The sequence below is a fragment of the Thalassophryne amazonica genome, chromosome 5 (genome assembly GCF_902500255.1).
Source record: "Thalassophryne amazonica chromosome 5, fThaAma1.1, whole genome shotgun sequence".
Taxonomy (NCBI): domain Eukaryota; kingdom Metazoa; phylum Chordata; class Actinopteri; order Batrachoidiformes; family Batrachoididae; genus Thalassophryne; species Thalassophryne amazonica.
In genome coordinates this window covers 73358456-73379869 of record NC_047107.1, presented here as the reverse complement: position 1 = coordinate 73379869, position 21414 = coordinate 73358456, and the positions used below count along the sequence as shown (strand labels likewise).

Sequence of the window (21414 nt, the reverse complement as noted above, 5' to 3'; positions counted from 1 at the left end):
AAAACTAGCTAAAACAAGCTTTGAAGAAATTCACCAAGCTGATGTGCATATTAAGTAAGACATGAAACACTTTATTGTCCTTGGATCATACAAAGGTCAGCCTATTTAGAGCTGTGCATTTAAAAACTTCCTCCTCCCAAAGGACAAGGAGACCATTAATGTACTCACTGAAATGAAATGAATAGAAATGAAAAATGTTAATGATAAATTCAATAAAAGCAGATCTGTGAATGAGGGAATGTGAAAAGACAGTGAATAATAATATAAATTAAAATGTCAGGGAGCATTAGAAATGTCTAACAGGGGCATGCAACCCTTTGTGGCTGGCATGGATGCCATTATTAAAATGGGAATTAATCCCTCCAGAAATTTCCAATGCCATGATTTCAGCAGTCAAATCAACAAAGAATTCAACTAAAACTGAGGTTTTTTCAAGGTTTTTCTAAAATTTAGCAGATGCAAGGGCCCTCCCCCTTCCACGATACAAACGTTTGAAAATGTGAGGTCAAAGTGGGGGATTCTGAGGATTCTTGAAGAATCAGAACAACAACAGAGCGTGGGAGCTGGGTGAAATAGGACATGTTTACGCATTTTTACTGTCATTTTGTCACATTTTCAGTATTCTGGAAAAAAACACAGTTTATTACGAACAGGCTTGCTATTTCCTCGCATCAATGTTATGTATTTATGGGAAAATCGACCACGGAGCGTAAGGCTGTAAAATAAATAAAAAATCAAACTCTGCATTTCGGCAACAGGGCGTGGTGCCCCTATTTCCTGGTTTAGATAAACCCCTGTAATATACATATCATGGTATTGCAAATTTCTGGTGGGCCTGGTGAATTTTAAATTGGATACTATACATTATGCTCTCTTCATGAAGAATAGGAAATTTATGCCAATAAGAAGAAATGTAGACAAGAAGAAACACAATGTAGATTTCCTTCTGTGATTTTATGCATTAATAATGATGTCAACAGCAGTTACATTACCTCAACTCAACGTTTCTGATATAAATTAAGTCATGTAACCCTTACAGCAGACAGATTGACCATCCTGTTTTAGATTCATCATTGCTGTAAATGAAATACAAGACATATTCAGTAGCTTTGAAATGCTCATGTATTCATCCCGACGTCAAAAGAAAACTAGCAATAAATCAATCAATCAATCAATTTTTTTTAAATAAAAATTAAATAATGGTAGGGCTTCCTTGAGCAGCCTGGTAGGAATGGGGTCTAATAAACATGTTGATGGTTTGGATGAAGTAACTAATGAAAATAACTCAGACAGAACAATCGGAGAGAAAGAGTCTAACCAAATACCGGCATCACTGAAAGCAGCCAAAGATAACGATATGTCTTTGGGATGGTTATGAGTAATTTTTTTCTCTAATAGTTAAAATTTTGTTAGCAAAGAAAGTCATGAAGTCATTACTAGTTAAAGTTAATGGAATACTCAGCTCAATAGAGCTCTGACTCTTTGTCAGCCTGGCTACAGTGCTGAAAAGAAACCTGGGGTTGTTCTTATTTTCTTCAATTAGTGATGAGTAGAAAGATGTCCTAGCTTTACGGAGGGCGTTTTTTATAGAGCAACAGACTCTTTTTCCAGGCTAAGTGAAGATCTTCTAAATTAGTGAGACGCCATTTCCTCTCCAACTTACGGGTTATCTGCTTTAAGCTACGAGTTTGTGAGTTATACCACGGAGTCAGGCACTTCTGATTTAAAGCTCTCTTTTTTAGAGGAGCTACAGCATCCAAAGTTGTCTTCAATGAGGATGTAAAACTATTGACGAGATACTCTATCTCACTTACAGAGTTTAGGTAGCTACTCTGCACTGTGTTGGTATATGGCATTAGAGAACATAAAGAAGGAATCATATCCTTAAACCTAGTTACAGCGCTTTCTGAAAGACTTCTAGTGTAATGAAACTTATTCCCCACTGCTGGGTAGTCCATCAGAGTAAATGTAAATGTTATTAAGAAATGATCAGACAGAAGGGAGTTTTCAGGGAATACTGTTAAGTCTTCTATTTCCATACCATAAGTCAGAACAAGATCTAAGATATGATTAAAGTGGTGGGTGGACTCATTTACTTTTTGAGCAAAGCCAATAGAGTCTAATAATAGATTAAATGCAGTGTTGAGGCTGTCATTCTCAGCATCTGTGTGGATGTTAAAATCGCCCACTATACTTATCTTATCTGAGCTAAGCACTAAGTCAGACAAAAGGTCTGAAAATTCACAGAGAAACTCACAGTAACGACCAGGTGGACGATAGATAATAACAAATAAAACTGGTTTTTGGGACTTCCAATTTGGATGGACAAGACTAAGAGTCAAGCTTTCAAATGAATTAAAGCTCTGTCTGGGTTTTTGATTAATTAATAAGCTGGAATGGAAGATTGCTGCTAATCCTCCGCCCCGGCCCGTGCTACGAGCATTCTGACAGTTAGTGTGACTCGGGGGTGTTGACTCATTTAAACTAACATATTCATCCTGCTGTAACCAGGTTTCTGTAAGGCAAATCAATTATTATATCATTTACCAACAGGGACTTAGAAGAGAGAGACCTAATGTTTAATAGACCACATTTAACTGTTTTAGTCTGTGGTGCAGTTGAAGGTGCTATATTATTTTTTCTTTTTGAATTTTTATGCTTAAATAGATTTTTGCTGGTTATTGGTAGTCTGGGAGCAGGCACCGTCTCTACGGGGATGGGGTAATGAGGGGATGGCAGTAAAGTGATGATTTATATTAACAATAATCCTAATATTTAGTCTGTCCAATTATTTCCTTCCTCTGAAAATGGAGGAACTGTATAAACATAGATATAATTCCAAATAGTTGGAGTATTTTTGTTAAACCCCTTGAATTAAAGACGACGACCATGTTTAATTTCAACTAAACCATGGTAGCGGCCAGACGTATCAAGATCTGAAGAATGACAACGTGTGAATAGATGTGGGATGAACTTGTATTACATCATGTATCAAGGACTTTTCTAAATGACCAATTTTTCACCTCAACTTGATTACATGATATGGTGGCATGTTCTGTGTGTGTGGTGCCAGATGATACTTCAATGTATCATCTGGTGGTATTACAATCTGACTCAAGAGTTACAGGCTCCTTTAATGGGACACCAACCATCTGTCATAGTGAACACCGGACTGTAAATTTCTGCTTGCTGCCACATTTCTGACAGCATCAGTTATTATCTGTTCTGTCATCATCTGTCAAGACCATTCTTTTTGGTGATTTCGTTTCATGTGTTAGTATGGGCAAAGCAGATTGTCACCCCACTGAGGCTGGTGTACTGAAGGCTTATTCCTGTTTAAAAAATAAAGAAATAAAAACCCCTTACCACAGTTGCCAATGTGGATATCTATGAGGTAAGCCTTAAACTTTGCTCACGTGTAGCTCCTTGACATGACTTATGCTGTGATTTAGCACTGTTAAAAATAAAGTGAATTGAACGGTGTCATACAGAGGCAAAATAACAAAAACTCTGTCACTGCTCAAATACGTCTGGACCTGGGTGTAGCCAGGCATAATATCTGATAGAATGGGATTCTTTTGCACAATGCCTATGTTTCTAAATCTAAATCTGCTTGAGACTTTATATCATGTGCAATGTTATAACCAAGATGATTGTATATAATTTATCACCACTGTTCTCATGTTGATGTTAACTTGTCTATTACAACATGTGCTGCTGGGTCAGTCCATCTCAAGTCACCCGGCAGCTCCCAGGTCACCCTCTCAGATTCTTATGAAAAAATTCACAGGTGGTCCTATACCAGAGATATGTAAAACCCCAAAATATTAGGTCTGTATCTCAAATAGTGTTGAAGGCACAGCCCCTGGAAATTTTAGTTAATTATTTGAATTTTACCAAACGAGGCTCTCTGTGCACTTTCCAACAGGAATATCTCCAATTAAATGGCATGCACAGCTTTGAAAGTAAGTGTTTAGGTCTAACGTTTTCTGTAGAATTCAAAATCTTGTCAGATTTTGTATATCTTGTACCCATTTTCCTTCAATAGGCTCTGAAAATGGTTGAAAATCAAAAGCGCAAAAAAATTCTACTACCTTTAAAGTGCTTATTACTCAAAAAGTATGCTAGATAAAGCAAAGATTTTTTTTCTCCTATTAATTTGACATAATAGACCACATCCATAAGAAAATCAAAGTTACTGCTATTTCAGGAGTGACAGAACAATTTTTATTAATATGGTCATTTTTTAATAATAAAAAAAAATGCTTGTTTTTACAACCCTCATTTGGCCATGTGGCCATTTGAATAACAGTTTCATGTTTTCACAATGAGTTCTTATATATCTGAATATGATATATCCAAAAATTGTGTTGTTTTTTGTATTTAAAATGACATAAACAGATTAAAATGTGTGAAAAAACCAAGTGCTCCAATACTTTAGGGGGCACTGTGTGGTTGTCGCAAATCCTCGTAATTAAATGTTCCGTCAATCTTGCCTTGTGTCTTTGCTTCTTGTTACACTGAACAAAAATATAAACCCAACAGCCCTTTAACTGTGGCCAGCCTAAGGCACACCTGTGCAATAATCATGCTGTGTAATTAGCATCTTGTTAGCCACACCTGTGGATTATCTCGGCAAAGAAGAAGTGCTCACTAACCCAGATTTATGAACAATATTTGAGAGAAAGAGGTCTTTTGTGTATATCGAAAATGTTTTAGATCTTTGAGTTCACCTGATGGAAAATGGGAGCAAAAACAAAAGTGTTGCATTTATATTTTTGTTCAGTGTAGAATAACTACAGCAGATGGCCACCCCACTGAATCTGGTCTGGTTTAGCGTTCTACCTGTAAATAAATAATTAAAACAAATATGTTGCCTATGTGCTTGCTCATGCAGTGGTTAAAGTCTAGGCATTAATTTAGAGTGACTAATGGTATTGGTGCTGATATTGCCAAAAGCTGCTCCTTGTGTATTCAGACTGTATTGTATATCACAAAAGAAGCAGAAGTTAGGCGAGGTGATGGTCAAGTAGTTAAAGTCATTTGCTTGTGACCAGAGAATCCTCCATCCAAATCCCTGACAAACTGGAAAAATCACTCAGGGCCCTTGGGCAAGGTCCTTAATCCCCCAATTGCTCCTGGTATGTAGTGAGTGCCTTGCATAGCAGCACCCTGACACTGGTGTGTGCGAATGTGAGGCATCACTGTAAAGTGCTCTGACTATAAAATATTAGTATATAAATGCAGTCTATTTATCAAGTTACCTGGATGCAATGGATTAGACTTACGTCCAAGTAACTTAACACAGCCTCCTGATTCAGTAAACATGCAGTCAATCGGGCATCAGTATTACATAATAATTCCATCTTTCTTACCTGTTGTCAGATGGCAGGAGAGAAAGCAGAGCCAGGGAAGACAGCTTCCTTCTCTCAGGCTGAGTGATGTTATCCATGCGGTCTACCCACATCTCTATCACACAGCCTAACAACTGGTCTGTCTGAGAGTGAGAAGGAGGAGACAGAACTGGTTCATATATCAATCAATCAATCAATCAATTTTTTTATATAGCGCCAAATCACAACAAACAGTTGCCCCAAGGCGCTTTATATTGTAAGGCAAGGCCATACGATAATTATGTAAAACCCCAACGGTCAAAACGACCCCCTGTGAGCAAGCACTTGGCTACAGTGGGAAGGAAAAACTCCCTTTTAACAGGAAGAAACCTCCAGCAGAACCAGGCTCAGGGAGGGGCAGTCTTCTGCTGGGACTGGTTGGGGCTGAGGGAGAGAATCAGGAAAAAGACATGCTGTGGAGGGGAGCAGAGATCGATCACTAATGATTAAATGCAGAGTGGTGCATACAGAGCAAAAAGAGAAAGAAACAGTGCATCATGGGAAACCCCCCAGCAGTCTACGTCTATAGCAGCATAACTAAGGATGGTTCAGGGTCACCTGATCCAGCCCTAACTATAAGCTTTAGCAAAAGGAAAGTTTTAAGCCTAATCTTAAAAGTAGAGAGGGTGTCTGTCTCCCTGATCTGAATTGGGAGCTGGTTCCACAGGAGAGGAGCCTGAAAGCTGAAGGCTCTGCCTCCCATTCTACTCTTACAAACCCTAGGAACTACAAGTAAGCCTGCAGTCTGAGAGCGAAGCGCTCTATTGGGGTGATATGGTACTACGAGGTCCCTAAGATAAGATGGGACCTGATTATTCAAAACCTTATAAGTAAGAAGAAGAATTTTAAATTCTATTCTAGAATTAACAGGAAGCCAATGAAGAGAGGCCAATATGGGTGAGATATGCTCTCTCCTTCTAGTCCCCGTCAGTACTCTAGCTGCAGCATTTTGAATTAAATGAAGGCTTTTTAGGGAACTTTTAGGACAACCTGATAATAATGAATTACAATAGTCCAGCCTAGAGGAAATAAATGCATGAATTAGTTTTTCAGCATCACTCTGAGACAAGACCTTTCTGATTTTAGAGATATTGCGTAAATGCAAAAAAGCAGTCCTACATATTTGTTTAATATGCGCTTTGAATGACATATCCTGATCAAAAATGACTCCAAGATTTCTCACAGTATTAGTAGAGGTCAGGGTAATGCCATCCAGAGTAAGGATCTGGTTAGACACCATGTTTCTAAGATTTGTGGGGCCAAGTACAATAACTTCAGTTTTATCTGAGTTTAAAAGCAGGAAATTAGAGGTTATCCATGTCTTTATGTCTGTAAGACAATCCTGCAGTTTAGCTAATTGGTGTGTGTCCTCTGGCTTCATGGATAGATAAAGCTGGGTATCATCTGCGTAACAATGAAAATTTAAGCAATACGTCTAATAATACTGCCTAAGGGAAGCATGTATAAAGTGAATAAAATTGGTCCTAGCACAGAACCTTGTGGAACTCCATAATTAACTTTAGTCTGTGAAGAAGATTCCCATTTACATGAACAAATTATAATCTATTAGACAAATATGATTCAAACCACCGCAGCGCAGTGCCTTTAATACCTATGGCATGCTCTAATCTCTGTAATAAAATTTTATGGTCAACAGTATCAAAAGCAGCACTGAGGTCCAACAGAACAAGCACAGAGATGAGTCCACTGTCCGAGGCCATAAGAAGATCATTTGTAACCTTCACTAATGCTGTTTCTGTACTATGATGAATTCTAAACCTGACTGAAACTCTTCAAATAGACCATTCCTCTGCAGATGATCAGTTAGCTGTTTTACAACTACCCTTTCAAGAATTTTTGAGAGAAAAGGAAGGTTGGAGATTGGCCTATAATTAGCTAAGAGAGCTGGGTCAAGTGATGGCTTTTTAAGTAATGGTTTAATTACTGCCACCTTAAAAGCCTGTGGTACATAGCCAACTAACAAAGATAGATGATCATATTAAGATCGAAGCATTAAATAATGGTAGGGCTTCCTTGAGCAGCCTGGTAGGAATGGGGTCTAATAAACATGTGATGGTTTGGATGAAGCAACTAATGAAAATAACTCAGACAGAACAATCGGAGAGAAAGAGTCTAACCAAATACCGGCATCACTGAAAGCAGCCAAAGATAACGATACGTCTTTGGGATGGTTATGAGTAATTTTTTCTCTAATAGTTAAATTTTGTTAGCAAAGAAAGTCATGAAGTCATTACTAGTAAAGTTAATGGAATACTCAGCTCAATAGAGCTCTGACTCTTTGTCAGCCTGGCTACAGTGCTGAAAAGAAACCTGGGTTGTTCTTATTTTCTTCAATTAGTGATGAGTAGAAAGATGTCCTAGCTTTACGGAGGGCTTTTTTATAGAGCAACAGACTCTTTTTCCAGGCTAATATAAATAAAACAACTTTAAGAAGTACTCCAATAATCTGTAAATAACTACAAATGTGTGAGCAAGTTTAAAATGATACCGCAGACTGCCACACTAGTTGGTTGGATGTATTAAATAGTAATTATTTTTATACATATTAAAGATATATTGTGGAAAAAAATGCATGAATTCACTAACTAGTCAACCTCCGTAATGACAAGTCTGACAGGTCTGTATAAACTGGAGAGAGAGAGCAAGAGAGAGAGATGTGCGCCTGCGCGCGTGTGTGTAAAACAAACTGCCCCCACTGCTGTCCTGCATAGGCCTGAACTCCCTCAGCCAGATAATGCACAGAGTGGATATGGACACAGGTTCAGGAGCGGGGTGACCATCAGCCACCACCTCTATATGGATGACATCCTACTGAGATGTCGATCCATTGATCCATCTCATTACGATATATTCAGCAGTGATGTCAGCATGACATTTGGAGTGGACATGTATGGTGGAATGACAGTAAAGGTGGTATGATTGTTAAGGCAAAGGCAATGAAGTTACATGAATCCAGGACTGAAGACAAACAGGACAGTTAAAGGTACCTCGATAACCCACACTCCAATGGGACCCATGAGATAGATCCCATAAGGACAGCCATAGCCAAGTACTTTATGAGAGAACCCAACTCAGTGGTAGAAAAAGATCCTAGTCAACAACACATGTGATCTATCAGTACCACATACTCTGCTGGAATAATAACATGGACAAAGGAAAGAGAGGCATGCCATTGATGACAAGATATGCAAAGTTCTCAATGTATGGAGGGTGCCACCCAAAGAGCCCTAAGACTATACACAGGGCAAAAAGTGGAAGGCAGTGGACTACCAAGTGTCAACACCACTAGATTGTATTAAACAAGAAGCATCCAATAGTAGGGCTGTACGGTATGACCTAAAATTCCTATCACGGTATAAATTAAATCTCTTCACGTTAATGGCATATATCGCGACATAAACTTAACTGTAAAAATGATGTGTTTCTGAATAGGTCCCTTAGCAAAGGTAAATTGATCAAAAAAAAAAAAAATCGTGATTAGTTGGTAGAGTCCAAATCTTTACCGTCGGCCAAAATTATACTGTGTCATGGTTAAATCGGCTATACCGCACTGGCTTATCCAACAGTATAATAACACTACCATAGACATTAACGCTTGTCTGACTGTCTGGGCCAAGTTTAAAATGTGATCGGACAAGCAATATGCTCTAAATCATTGTCCGACCGGACAAGTGGCAGTTTTAGCTTTTTTTGTTTGTTTAAAACGTTCAATTCTTTAATTTTCATTGCTTGGAACCAAAATACCCGACCGGCGCCTTTTTGTTTTCTTATTTACATCACGTCTTGTCTCGCACCTCGCAAGAAAGTGTCTTCGGTTTTTCCCGCCACTCTCCATGCAGCGGACAATCGGAAATCACAGGGTTCTCCACAGACAAAGGAACAAGGCGCCGCGCCATCAGTGGCTACGTTTACATGCCATTAATATTCGGGATAAGGTCAAAATTCCAGTTTCTGAATCATTAGGAATAACCCGTTTACATGCTTAAGCAGACAGTTACTCCTGTATACATGGTCATTGGTATCATGTGGAATATCCCCATCTAAACAGCGACGCACATCTTCCACCGGTGCTTGATTTGGTCTGGCGTTCGTGCAAATCCTGCTTCACGTAACTTTTTGGCCACCTTCTTGTAAATGTCGCTATCTCGGTACTTTTCTACCGTCAATAAAAGACATATATTCATGTCTTTCACGATATTAATGAAGTACTTGGTTTCCTCCTCGCTCCAAAAGTGTGGTGCTGTGCTGTCGCGTCTGGATTTCCCCATGCTTGTTTACCTCTGCTTCTGTGGTGTCCGGTGGGTTGCGTGCGCCGCATACATGTAGTTGCCGTACTTAAAAAGACCAAGATTCCTTGTGGATAGGACATGCGCAAAACACGAAATAATCTTCCCTTCTATGGGGATATTCCGATGCACATTTATATGACCCGATATTCGGGTTAGAAACGGATTAACCCAGGGGTCATATTTGGGGTTTTTAAAAACCAGAATATAAGCATATTCGGATTATTGTGGGCGTTTATATGGCCGTGTGCAACCGGGTTATTGCTAATATTCCAGTTATGAAAGGGTTCTGAAAGGGTTATTGGCTGCATGTAAACGTAGTCACTGTTATGACAGCCCCATCGCACTCTGCCATGCTCTCAGGTAGGTTTCTAAAATCCAGCCAGGCTGTTTGTGCTGAACTGCCCACTTTCCTATCCCCTGTCGGCAGGCTACAGCCGAGAGAGTACAGTGGGGGGGGGGGGAACTCAGTCAAAGTCTTCAGATAAAAGAGCTCCTTCTGCTTGCATAGCTCCAGAAATTCATTTATAGGCTTTATTTTACAGTTGAAAGCCTTCATGTTTCCAAAGTTTGCTCAAATACGGTGTGAGAGTAAAGAGTCTCTCGTTCCCTCACACATACAGAGAGAGAGAGAGAAAGAGAGAGAGAGAAAGAGAGAGAGAGAGAGCGAGAGGAGAGAGAGAGAGAGGAGGAAAAAGTGTGAACAGACACTACATGCTGTAAAAGTAGCGAAGCGAAACGGTCATCTTCACCACACAGCCTCAGTGAAACAGCAAAAGGTGAAAAACTGATTCATAAAGTTTTTCATACATGATTTCATCATTACAAGAGCAAATTTACTCCTTTACTTCTTCCAGAATTATTTTTTTAATTTTCTTTTTACTATTGTTGTTTATGCACTAATGAAACCCGATCAAATTACTTGTGAGAACTTACTTGGCAATAAATTTGATTCTGATTTGACAATCAAATCAGTCCAGATTTAGCTCTTGTTCAAACAAGGCAATTAGGGGTTATATGTTTTTTTTTTTAATAAGTATGCAATTCCACTCTAAAATGTTGAAAAAAAAAACTAAACTGTCAACATGACAGAAAAACTCTGTCTGGACGTTTACTGGACTAAAGGTACAGTGTGTCATTTTTAAAGGAGAGAGCAAATATTGTGTCCATCAAATATTAATGTGTTTTTAAACTTTTCAATGCTATTTATTTTCTTAACATAGACAGAAAAATACAAAAAAGAACTTAGACACCAGATTAGACACAATGATTAGTGCACAGGTGTGCCTTAGACTGTCCACAATAAAAGGCCACTCTGAAAGGTGCAGTTTTATCACACAGCACAATGCCACAGATGTCGCACGATTTGAGGGAGCGTGCAATTGGCATGCTGACAGCAGGAATGTCAACCAGAGCTGTTGCTCGTGTATTGAATGTTCATGTCTCTACCATAAGCGTCTCCAAAGGCGTTTCAGAGAATTTGGCAGTACATCCAACCAGCCTCACAACCGCAGACCACGTGTAACCACACCAGCCCAGGACCTCCACATCCAGCATGTTCACCTCCAAGATCGTCTGAGACCAGCCACTCGGACAGCTGCTGGAACAATCGGTTTGCATAACCAAAGAATTTCTCACAAAACTGTCAGAAAACCGTCTCAGGGAAGCTCATCTGCATGTTCGTCGTCCTCATCTGGGTCTCGACCTGACTCCAGTTCGTCGTCGTAACCAACCTGAGTGGGCAAATGCTCCCATTCGCTGGCGTTTGGCACGTTGGAGAGGTGTTCTCTTCACAGATGATGCGAAGGAGATGTGTTGCACTGCATGAGGCAGATGGTGGTCACACCAGATACTGACTGGTATCCCCCCCAATAAAACAAAACTGCACCTTTCAGAGTGGCCTTTTATTGTGGGCAGTCTAAGGCACACCTGTGCACTAATCAATCAATCAATAAATTTTTTTTATATAGCGCCAAATCACAACAAACAGTTGCCCCAAGGCGCTTTATATTGTAAGGCAAGGCCATACAATAATTATGTAAAACCCCAACGGTCAAAACGACCCCCTGTGAGCAAGCACTTGGCTACAGTGGGAAGGAAAAACTCCCTTTTAACAGGAAGAAACCTCCAGCAGAACCAGGCTCAGGGAGGGGCAGTCTTCTGCTGGGACTGGTTGGGGCTGAGGGAGAGAACCAGGAAAAAGACATGCTGTGGAGGGGAGCAGAGATCGATCACTAATGATTAAATGCAGAGTGGTGCATACAGAGCCACGGAGTCAGACACTTCTGATTTAAAGCTCTCTTTTTCAGAGGAGCTACAGCATCCAAAGTTGTCTTCAATGAGGATGTAAAACTATTGACGAGATACTCTATCTCCCTTACAGAGTTTAGGTAGCTACTCTGCACTGTGTTGGTATATGGCATTAGAGAACATAAAGAAGGAATCATATCCTTAAACCTAGTTACAGCGCTTTCTGAAAGACTTCTAGTGTAATGAAACTTATTCCCCACTGCTGGGTAGTCCACAGAGTAAATGTAAATGTTATTAAGAAATGATCAGACAGAAGGGAGTTTTCAGGGAATACTGTTAAGTCTTCTATTTCCATACCATAAGTCAGAACAAGATCTAAGATATGATTAAAGTGGTGGGTGGACTCATTTACTTTTTGAGCAAAGCCATAGAGTCTAATAATAGATTAATGCAGTGTTGAGGCTGTCATTCTCAGCATCTGTGTGGATGTTAAAATCGCCCACTATAATTATCTTATCTGAGCTAAGCACTAAGTCAGACAAAAGGTCTGAAAATTCACAGAGAAACTCACAGTAACGACCAGGTGGACGATAGAAAATAACAAATAAAACTGGTTTTTGGGACTTCCAATTTGGATGGACAAGACTAAGAGACAAGCTTTCAAATGAATTAAAGCTCTGTCTGGGTTTTTGATTAATTAATAAGCTGGAATGGAAGATTGCTGCTAATCCTCCGCCCCGGCCCGTGCTACGAGCATTCTGACAGTTAGTGTGACTCGGGGTGTTGACTCATTTAAACTAACATATTCATCCTGCTGTAACCAGTTTCTGTTAGGCAGAATAAATCAATATGTTGATCAATTATTATATCATTTACCAACAGGACTTAGAAGAGAGAGACCTAATGTTTAATAGACCACATTTAACTGTTTTAGTCTGTGGTGCAGTTGAAGGTGCTATATTATTTTTTCTTTTTGAATTTTTATGCTTAAATAGATTTTTGCTGGTTATTGGTAGTCTGGGAGCAGGCACCGTCTCTACGGGGATGGGGTAATGAGGGGATGGCAGGGGAGAGAAGCTGCAGAGAGGTGTGTAAGACTACAACTCTGCTTCCTGGTCCCAACCCTGGATAGTCACGGTTTGGAGGATTTAAGAAAATTGGCCAGATTTCTAGAAATGAGAGCTACTCCATCCAAAGTGGGATGGATGCCGTCTCTCCTAACAAGACCAGGTTTTCCCCAGAAGCTTTGCCAATTATCTATGAAGCCCACCTCATTTTTTGGACACCACTCAGACAGCCAGCAATTCAAGGAGAACACGCGGCTAAACATGTCACTCCCGGTCCGATTGGGGAGGGGCCCAGAGAAAACTACAGAGTCCGACATTGTTTTTGCAAAGTTACACACCGATTTAATGTTAATTTTAGTGACCTCCGATTGGCGTAACCGGGTGTCATTACTGCCGACGTGAATTACAATCTTACCAAATTTACGCTTAGCCTTAGCCAGCAGTTTCAAATTTCCTTCAACGTCGCCTGCTCTGGCCCCCGGAAGACAATTGACTATGGTTGCTGGTGTCGCTAACTTCACATTTCTCAAAACAGAGTCGCCAATAACCAGAGTTTGTTCCTCTGTGGGTGTCATCTCAGCAAAGGAGAAGTGCTCACTATTACAGATTTAGACTGGTTTGTGAACAATATTTGAGGGAAATGGTGATATTGTGTATGTGGAAAAGTTTTAGATCTTTGAGTTCATCTCATACAAAATGGGAGCAAAACCAAAGTGTTGTGTTATATTTTTGTTGAGTATACAACATAAGTGTAATTTTTCTGTCTATTATTCTTGCTTTCAATGCACCTAAAACCATTGAAATTTGAATTTTACCACCCACACAGGAAAGAAGCAATTTATGAAAAAGTAGCATGCCCCCGGACACCCCTAGGTGACGCGTGCCCTTGGCACGCCTCACACGGCTTGCGCCTGTGGCGCTCACTTGTTCACTATCAGCTTTTCTTATACGACAAGTAAACTGCCAGGGTTACTTGTCCTATGGATAAGTACACTAAAAAGCTTAATGTCAATGCTTGTAATAATATGGCCTCCAGAGACAAATCACTAAACCAGTACTCCCAACCAATAACTTCAGTGTCTAAAATATAATGTTGTAAGTTCTAAATACGACAACCTGAAATGCTGAAGACTTTCTGATGGATTCAGTCTCAGGCAGCTTTACTGATCCTACATAGGACAATTCATTTGCAGCTTACTCAGTCTACAATCACCCCACAGCATTCAATGTTACATGTCACAGTACAGATCAGACAAACAAACATTGAATAAAAATCAAGAACAGTAAAAGTTTAAAAAAAATCTTTTTAAATTAGTAGGAATAAAAGATTTGGCAAAAATACTTAACAGTGTTGGCCTGAAGGCATCAACTTGAATTCAGAAGGCAAAATATGATCTGGGTGGCTGATATTTTTTTTGCATTCTTTTTCACTCGTTTCTTCCAAAGGGAATACATGTTTCTCTACCCAACTCAAGTGATCTTGAAGCAGACCTTTATGATGCCGTACAGGCTGTTCTTGTCCTTAATGGATAACACATTAAACAAACAAATAAAGGAAAATGTGAAAAGGTTTTCGATAAATGACCAATAATAAATTCCTAAAATCCTCTGACTGACATTAAGTGCTCAGATTCCTCATGAAAAACATTCTCTGGTGTCCACAACTGACAAGAGTCAGAGTTATTAGTGATCTTCAGATGATTATCAAACACTGTCCCAAGGTATTTAAAAAAACTCCACAATCCGGAGGTCTTCACCATGTATAACACTAGCATTATGTTCAGTGTTATGTCTGAAATAAATAATCATTTCTTGTGTTTTTGATACAATGAGATCAAGATAATTATCATCACACCTTTTCATAAACTCAGGTAATGCAGGACCGTGATCAGACTCTGAACCTTGCAGCAAAGAGGACAGCGTCTTAACAAGAAACTGCAACTGTCAGTGTACATGAATAGAAGGGGTGACAACACAGCCATGAGGCGAACCTGTGTTTGACATAACTGTGTTAGACAAGTGTCCATTTATGAAGACCCTCTGGCCCCACTCAGTGAGAAAGCTTAAAATCAGCATGATGAGCTGGTCAGGCAGATTAAAAATAAGAGGAAAGTCTCTCATTCAGAATATGAGGCTGCATGTTGTTACTTGCTGAGGAAACCCAGTGAATAAAAGTCTGGCATAAGATCTGGATTTTCTCTGTGCTTGTACACAGTGTCCAGTAAAGCCTGGTTCACACAGCAAGATAATTAAGGCGATATTGGACCCATTCTTCTCCTTCCGACAATCTTAAGGACGCCCAGACAATTGTGATGATGCTAAAGATAATCTAATCAGATATTCCTGCTGTGTGCGGTGTGTTTAGAGCGCTCTGATCTGCTGTGAAGCACGTCCGGAGTGCGCCGATCGCAAATCGGGGATATTCAACATGTTGGATTGTCTTGGCCCGATATTGCAGTGAGTGTTGTGTCCCCTGACCACAACGAGCATGCAGCCTGCTGAAAGTGACATATAGCCAATCAGAAAGTGAGGTGATGGGCGCACGGAGCGGAAAATAAAATCAAAACAGCTGTTCTGACTTACCAGAAAGTCCGGTGGTCGCGCTTTCTCCACTCCTTTAAAGAACGCCTTTTCTTTTTCTTTTTGTATCATTTTTTCCCTCTGTTTTAAACAGTCCACAAACTATCTCCATCTATTTACTCTGAAGTCATGTTTAATCTCGAGAGATTTTGCGAGATTTCCTGTCTGACCTGGGAATGTTCGTGTGTGGTGTGTTGACTTCACCGTGTGGCTGAACCACACACTGTACGACCTAACCTGTTAGATCTATGATTTTTATCTCCACGTGTGTGGTCTCTCAGGTTTTGGAAACCTACAGATAATTTTAAAATCCTGCTGTGTGAACCAGGCATAAGAAAAGGTTTATCTGGCTGGTAAACAAATTGCAAGGGATCAAGTTTTCTGTCCGTAAAATATTCTTTAAAATCACCTCCAACATTCAGGAGCATGAGAATAAGGAATATTTGCTTGTTAAACATCTCAAGATGGATTCTCCAAATTTCTTTTTCATCACTCTTGAGATGTGTGGCAATGTCATCACAAACTTCGATGTGTGTGTTGCAGCTGTAATCCAAAGAAGAGGAGCGTGGATTGAACATGTCATCAATTATTGAACTGTGCAGAAAACAAGAGACAAAGTGGGAAACCTCTGGTATCAAATGTTAATTTAATGCTTCTGTTACAAGTCAGCAAATAAAATTTTCAAATAAGTTCTCATTTCAAAAACTTGCATACAATCAAAAAGTGGTAACATTTTATTGGCCCACCCTGTGTGTGTGTATATATATACACACACACATATATATACATATATAAGGGTGCCACTCAAAAATAAAGTTTATCATTTTTATTGTCCCACCCCCAGATTGATTCATAATGTGAAAAGAAAAAGATCTGACATAATTTGGATGTATTATAATAATATTTACTGGGGGATCAACAGCATAAAAGTTTTGTCATTTCTGAAAAAATATGGATATGATAAATAAGTTGTTTTAAAATAAACATAAGAATATTGTAAAAAATTCTTCAAATGAAGCCTAGCAGCTGCCAGCAGTTTCTTCAGAACTTAACTGCATTATGAACAAAAACAGATGAACACAAAAAAAGACTGAAAATGTCACAATGCACTGTCCAGAGAAAGACTTTACTGCAGCAATAGCTTCATTTGTCCTCTTGTAGCTGTCCAGCTCACTCAGTAGCTGCAGAACATTTTGTAGAGCAGATGACACACATGCATGTGAACCAAGCCTTGAGATAGACCTTTATCACAAATGTGTTGAAATGGCCTCAGTCGGAACTGGGAACGAAAAATGTATATCTTCAGACTGCATATGAACTTTGCCATCATCTAGCTTGATGGAATGTCCCAGGAGTCTGAATGTGTACATCACCATTGCAGTCAGTTCTTGAAACAGCAGTGACAAGTGCAGGAGCTCACGGTAATCATCTGGGATGAAACTCGCTGTTGCCAAATTAAGTCATTGAGTGCCATTGATGCTTAAACGCGTCTTTTCAGATAGTAACAGTGCCAAAGACGCGTTATCGCAGCAATTACATTTTTTTTATGGGGGGGAATCAGCTGATCTAGCTTGTGTAAAAAAATTTGAGTTGTAATCACAAGGGAACCCATTCTGTGGGTGGTAGCAGTGTGAGTGTGGACCAGAGCGTGGCTCGCTCTCCACCGTTATGCGGACGCCTTACGGTTGTACCGCTCCTAATCCGAATGGTTTCCACCTGGCTGTCGCCCAGTGTCTGTCAAACTGTGATGCAGTCGCGCTGCTCCGGTCGTTCCGTCTTTCTCCTTGGAATGAAAAAACGCCGAGCTCACACTTCACACAAAGGCTGCTTACAAGCAAATGATGCAATCGACAGGCTCATGCAACCACACGTGATTCAAATCCATCAGGTTTTTGAAAAAAATAATAAGGTCCGATACGCGGGAGCCAGAGGGAAAAGACGCGCCGCCGAGAGAAGAGACAGACGGAGTCCCTCCCCTGATGGTTTTTTTATTTTGGTGCATTATACAATAGGATCACTTTTCATAATGTTTGAGATGTCACTGAAGCAAAAACAATTATAATGAAAGACATTTTCTCCTTGAAATGTTGCTTGTCACAAAAAGCCAATTTTCTCAGTTTTTTGTCAGAAATCAGCATTTTTAGTGATACCCACCCATGTTCTGCAGACAATTACTAAAGAATGGAAAGAGGTACAAACAAACGTTTTTTTCTGATGACAAAGGAAAGTCTGAAGTTTCTTTTGGTATGTTTGTTGTTGACATAGACACAGAACTCAATTTTCTATGGGTCTTGAAAAAACACTCAAATGCTGAAAAATCCTGGCACTGGGATGTTCTGAACTTTGAAAATGGCTGACACTCAGTGAGTTAAGCAAAAGATATCACCTTTAAAGGGGATAGAGAATCAAAATCATCTTTTTCATGTTTTTGGTGTTAGTTCAGAGTCTCCCCGCTGTGGGGAATACACACGAAGTGCCAGCAAGTTTCAGAACCTCTGTTTCAAGTATTTCTCCTTTTTTGAATTGGACCTAGAAAACAGGCCAATCTGTTTTTGAGAGAAAACTTACGTCACTTTTTCACCAATAGCCCCCCCCCCACACACACACACCCACACCCACCCCTTCACACACGCCCCTTCGAAATTAATTATTCATAAGGTTGTGCCCACCCGTTCGTAACACTCGAAGAGAAGTAATGGCGAGCTACAGGTGTGATTTCCCAGGCTGTTTTAGCGGACTACGATCTTCCCACGGAAAGCAATGTACGCGATCACTGGCTTTTATTCATTTTTAACCGCATCCCCAGTACATACAACCACCGACTATTTCTTTGCTCTGCACATTTCATGGAGGACTGTTTCATAAACCTTGCACGATTTCGAGCTGGCTTCAGTCGGCATTTAATACTCAGTAGAGGGTCAGTTCCGACTCTGCGACAAAATCAACCCCAGCAATCAGTACAGCCTGTGAATATCACATTTTCTTTTGTTTTAAATTTGTGTTGCGCCATATTCCTGTTGTAAGAATTGCACGTTAGAATGGCACATTAGCTCTGGTTTGTTCCTCTAAAGGGAATGAGCTAACCCCTTAGCAGCTAGGGATGTGTATCGAGAACCGGTTCTTTTTGGGTATCGTTAAGAAATGACTCGATCCACCGACATCAATAAGCTTTGTGCTTAACGATTATGTTATCGGTCCTTCAGAGTGGCCGTTGTTTTGGGGGGTGTTTGTCAGGAAAATGATAATTTCTGTATTGATTACAGACCCTGCAGCGGGTCCGTAAACAACTTTTCTGCAGCGCGGCTTTGCTTTGAACCTTGAACCAATCGAAGCAGTGCTTCGCAGATTGAAGCAATGCTTCGATTATTCTTTCTTTCTTTTGCTTAATTTTCTCCTGCTAAAACCCTAAAGAGCATACGTCTGTGAGTATTATTTACATTTCTATGTTAAACCGACCTGTTATGTTCTTCTGAAACAGTTGATAGATGTATTTTATAACTTAAAAACGGGAGCGATGCTAACGCGTTAGCATGTCTATAGCATTTTCAATGTTAAAAGTTAGCATTGCAGCTGTCATCACGTTCGGGTGCATTTGTTTTCAAATTTCAAGCCGAGTGTGAGGCGTCCGGTATGAAAATCAGCACCTCCAAATCCGAGGCCATGGTTCTTGACCGGAAAAAGGTGCTTTGCCCTCTTCAGGTCGGTGGAGTGTCCTTGCCTCAAGTGGAGGAGTTTAAGTATCTCGGGGTCTTGTTCACGAGTGAGGGACGGAGGGAGCGTGAGATCGATAGACGGATCGGTGCAGCATCTGCAGTGATGCGTTCGCTGTATCGGACCGTCGTGGTAAAGAGAGAGCTGAGTAGGGGGGCAGAGCTCTCGATTTACCGATCGATCTACGTTCCGATCCTCACCTATGGTCATGAGATTTGGCTCATGACCGAAAGAACGAGATCGCGGGTACAAGCGGCCGAGATGAGTTTCCTCCGCAGGGTGGCTGGGCGCTCCCTTAGAGATAGGGTGAGGAGCTCGGTCACTCGGGAGGAGCTCGGAGTCGAGCCGCTGCTCCTCCACGTCGAAAGGAGTCAGTTGAGGTGGCTCGGGCATCTTTTTCTGGATGCCCCCTGGACGCCTCGCTGGAGAGGTGTTCCGGGCACGTCCCATTGGGAGGAGGCCCCGGGGAAGACCCAGGACACGCTGGAAGGATTACATCTCTTGGCTGGCTTGGGAACGCCTTGGGGTTCCCCCGGAGGAGCTGGGGGAGGTGTGTGTGGATCGGGAGGTCTGGGTGGCTTTGCTTGAGCTGCTGCCCCCGCGACCCGACTCCGGATAAAGTGGAAGAAAATGGATGGATGGATGGAAAATAAATAAATAATGCTTTCTTTTCAGTGAGAGCAAGGGCAGCCAATCAAACAACGGCAACCGATCAGCGCCACCTACTTGCATTTCATAATGAGGTTGCCAAATAAGCTCCGAAACGACGCCATTAAAGGCAAACGAGGCATTCTAAACCCAGCACAGTAACATAGCTGTTTCAGAGAGCCTTTTAGGAAGGTTCTGAGCCATTACAGACCCAACCAATTTTTTGGGGGCTACATATCACATCACAGAATAAGGATTAATGCCCCATTCAACCTCTCTCTATCACCTTTAACTGGATTGACAGCTGACATTATGAACTCTACATCTAGTCCACTTTCATAGCCAGACTGGTTAACTGAGCACCAATTATATTACGTGATATAGTAAACACTTCAATTCATTGAGCTACCAGTAAATATCCATATATCTGAATGAAATTTGTAGCAGTTAATATGCTTCATTAAAGGAAAAAAATTAGGAGGTGGGACCTGGAACAAGTTGAAAATTAATTTTGGCCATAATATTGAGCGGGACCCTAATACACATACACATGCATTTAAAGACTGAACAGTTGCTTCATTACAATATCGATCAGCTTCCACTAGATCATTATCAATTTTGTTTTGTAGTATTTAGTGCCTACAATATTTAATTTGATAGTTTTTGCATACACTTCCTGTCCTGACAGTGGAGGATCCACTGAATGCATCTCAATAGTGGTGGTCAGCAATCAGACTGTCTTGGAAATAAAGGACACACTTCGACTCTTACCTCCTGGTTGCACTCAGAGGCCATCTGAGTAAGCAAAGTCGAGAAGAAGCTGGAGTTCTGAAGCAAGACTCTGCCCATAATGCCTAGGTAGGTAGACATCACCACTGGGTATCTCTATAACACATGTAGAGATGCAACCTCATGGACTGACACTCAAGTGCATACATGTACCCACAGGTATTTTCCCCATATGTGCAGGTCATTAAACATAAATACAGAGCATGCAATGTGGAATAATAGGCTTTCGCCTACAGCAGGGGTCTTCAACTCCAGTCCTCGAGGGCTGGTGTCCTGCACCTTTTAGATGTGTCCCAACACACCTGAATCAAATGGTTGAATTCCCTCCTCAGTATGCAGTCAAGTTCTCCAGAGTGCTGCTAATGACCTCATTAATTGACTCAGGTGTATTGAAGCAGTGGCACGTCAAAAAGTTGCAGGACACAAGCCCTCGAGGACTGGAGTTGAAGGCCCTGGCATACAGTATGACCTTCTCCTGAGTGATTGATAAATGCCTCCATATAGTCTATAATGGCTTCTGTGTCCCCAAAAGGCACCAAAAAGAGGAACGCAAGTTACTTTTATGGCAAACATGAAGATTTTCCATTGTCTGCCTTTTGTGTTTCTGGTTCAAGCTCTGTAATCCTAGTAGCCCTGGTAAATGCATAAGTGAGTTGTAGGCAACTAGTA

The 21414-nt window shown here is 40.7% G+C and overlaps 1 protein-coding gene across 1 annotated transcript in view; it reads right to left on the bottom strand.

Moving 5' to 3' along the window:
• ipo11 (importin 11) overlaps positions 1-21414 on the bottom strand; it is a 457504-nt gene that overhangs the window by 122302 nt on the left and 313788 nt on the right. Inside the window, exons 26-27 of the mRNA XM_034170535.1 lie at positions 20728-20841; positions 5376-5497 (exon numbers count right to left, since the gene is read on the bottom strand). Of these exons, the coding sequence (XP_034026426.1) occupies positions 5376-5497; positions 20728-20841 (236 nt within the window). The remainder of the gene's footprint in view (positions 1-5375; positions 5498-20727; positions 20842-21414) is intronic.